The sequence below is a fragment of the Austrofundulus limnaeus genome, unplaced genomic scaffold, assembly GCF_001266775.1.
Source record: "Austrofundulus limnaeus strain Quisiro unplaced genomic scaffold, Austrofundulus_limnaeus-1.0 Scaffold949, whole genome shotgun sequence".
NCBI classification, from domain to species: Eukaryota; Metazoa; Chordata; class Actinopteri; order Cyprinodontiformes; family Rivulidae; genus Austrofundulus; species Austrofundulus limnaeus.
The window spans coordinates 59,502-61,974 of NW_013953351.1; the positions used below are offsets into that span (position 1 = coordinate 59,502).

The 2,473-nt window shown below is 36.6% G+C and overlaps 1 protein-coding gene across 1 annotated transcript in view; it reads left to right on the forward strand.

Moving 5' to 3' along the window:
• Nucleotides 1-962, forward strand: part of LOC106533461 (G2/M phase-specific E3 ubiquitin-protein ligase) — a gene marked incomplete at its 5' end in the record, with an annotated part of 4,736 nt that extends 3,774 nt beyond the window's left edge. The window contains 1 exon segment of the mRNA XM_014029757.1: nt 576-962. Coding sequence (XP_013885211.1) covers nt 576-624 — 49 coding nt within the window.
• Nucleotides 963-2,473: the final 1,511 nt, after the last annotated feature.

A 2,473-nucleotide genomic window follows, 5' to 3' on the forward strand; every position in this document is an offset into this window, starting at 1 on the left:
ATTGTACATATCCACAACTATCAAAAGAAGCCTTATTGTAAAGTGTAAAACAGTACACTATTTATAAGAATTTATTAAGTGTTTACAGATTAATTAGTAACCAATCCATAAACTATTTAAAAGCCCTCTAAAAGGGGAGCCTTATTGTAAAGTGTAAAACAGTACACTATTTATAAGAATTTATTAAGTGTTTACAGATTAATTAGTAACCAATCCATAAACTATTTAAAAGCCCTCTAAAAGGGGAGCCTTATTGTAAAAGTGGTACTCTAATGCCTTTAGAGAAGTGTAGTAAAAAGTATGATTTTTACTGACCACCTCTGCTTTTAGAGGCAAACACAGTATCTGTGTCCTGTTTTTCCTAATTTTGAATTATTGTTTTCAGRACSCAGACTCTGTTGAMATCAAACTGCCCCACACTTCAGCTGGCTCTCTGGAACTCTTCCTGCCAAGGGGGGTGGAGGAGGCTCCGGAGCTGTTGGGTCTGCTGAACAGAGCCTTGCTGGACGAACAGAAACAGAGAGACCGGCACAGAAGTTGTGACTCGGTTACAAAAGGGAGGCCCTGATGAATCCTCCACATCATGTTTGTGCTGCTGGAAGCTGTGAGCCTGCTGGATTTTAATCATTCAGCTGTTTGAAATTCAAAAGCATTTTCATGTGCTATAACAAGATTYAGAATGGTTTTATAATGTAAACGAGATTTTATTCGACTAGCTGTTTACAGTAGTTGACAAAGACATGTCATTCCATAAAACATTCCAGCAAATCATAAACCTCAAAAGTCCCGCACCCTCAGCACATGTCCTTAATTAACCTTCAGTTAAACAAAAACACTGATTGTAATATATTTCTGTCTTTTTAGATGTCTAGAAAAAACGGCAAGGTTGCGCCATTTTAATGTTTTCTTGTGATTTTAAAATTAAAGTTATTGTATTTTATTTTTCTTAATCAAATGTTAAATAAAGTTTCTGAAAGTTTGTATTAAAAACAAAACGTAAGCAAAAATATATGTATTAATAAACACTTTATACGTAACATTTGTACATTTCCAATTTAATTTTGAAAAGCACTTTATGCACCAGAGCAGACCAAAGTGCTGCACAGAATCAACATTTAAACACACCTCRTGAAAYATAAYATTTAGTCAAAAACATCTGTGAGATAATTAAAACAGTAAAATGCCTTAAATCCAAATAAACAAAATAAAAAATACAATTACAAAATTAGCTACAAAAATTGTCCCGTTTAAAATAAATAACACCTTCTTGCAAAGTGTAAAAAACCAAAGAAAAGAGAGCTTTAAAGAGTTTTAAAGACAGCCAGTGGTACGATGGTGACTGGGGATGGATAAAGAACCCATGTGAGTAGGGGACTCGTAAGTGGGCCCATTACGGTCCCCCCAAAAAAACACCGGTCTTTATTCAAACCTTCTCGTCACTCGATTGAAGAACACAAAGTTATTAACACTCGGTGTTCTGAAGGTCTCAGGATCCATAAAGGGGTCCCCAAGAATTCTTCTCCTTTGACTGCTCAAAGTCAGGCAGTGGTCTAAGTAGTGCAAAGAGGTCTCTAATTCAATGCTAGATACACAGATTTTCCATCATTTTGCAGGTTTGTGTACGGATGTATAGAGCAATCTCGCAGATTTTTTCATGTTGTGCAGATTTTTTTCAAACACTCAGTTTCAAATTTATTTAACGTCGGAGCCTGTAGGACGTTTGTGGAGGAAACTCGGGGCAAGATGGGCAGAAACACGGCAAAAGGGTGTTAAAAAAGACAAAAAGTCTTGCGGGTATGTTCGTAAAGTCATTTATTAATGGGCAGACACAGAACAGAAAACAATCAGGAAGTCTGTTGGATGTGGGCCCGCACGTCATAGGCTGCCAAGCAATGATATACTGTCAGCTAACATCATGTGATAATGAACAACCAATCACAACCTGCCTCATCCTGATACGTGAAAATAGGTCAACTTGATGCTGACGTCTGGAAGATATCACGAGATATGAACAGTGGTCAGTGTCAAGGTGATACAGAAATTATTAGTCCATGACAACGTTAAAACAATAACTTCAAATATCCATACCCACTCTATTGCTAGAAAGGAGTTCAGCCATCCTCCTTTCCTTCTGATTTTGCTGTAGCTGACTGTCCGCCTTCAACCCCCACACGTGTGATTAATACCATTTTTTTTTTCAAAGATTTAGGATTTTTGCGGCTCGTTATACAGGTAAACATCCGAAGGGGTTGAAATGTATGCCTACCTAATGCACTTTGTTGATTTTACTTCAATACGTTTTTTTAATCAAAGTGACCATTTTGAAATAGGTTTAGTCAGATTTCTATCTGTTTTTATATTTGTGTGTTGTACGCCTATTTTCTTAGAGGCAATATTATGTGTTTCTCAGGCATACATTTAAATACTATACCATAATAAAGTATCTATGTCACCTGGTATCTATGTGGCGCTC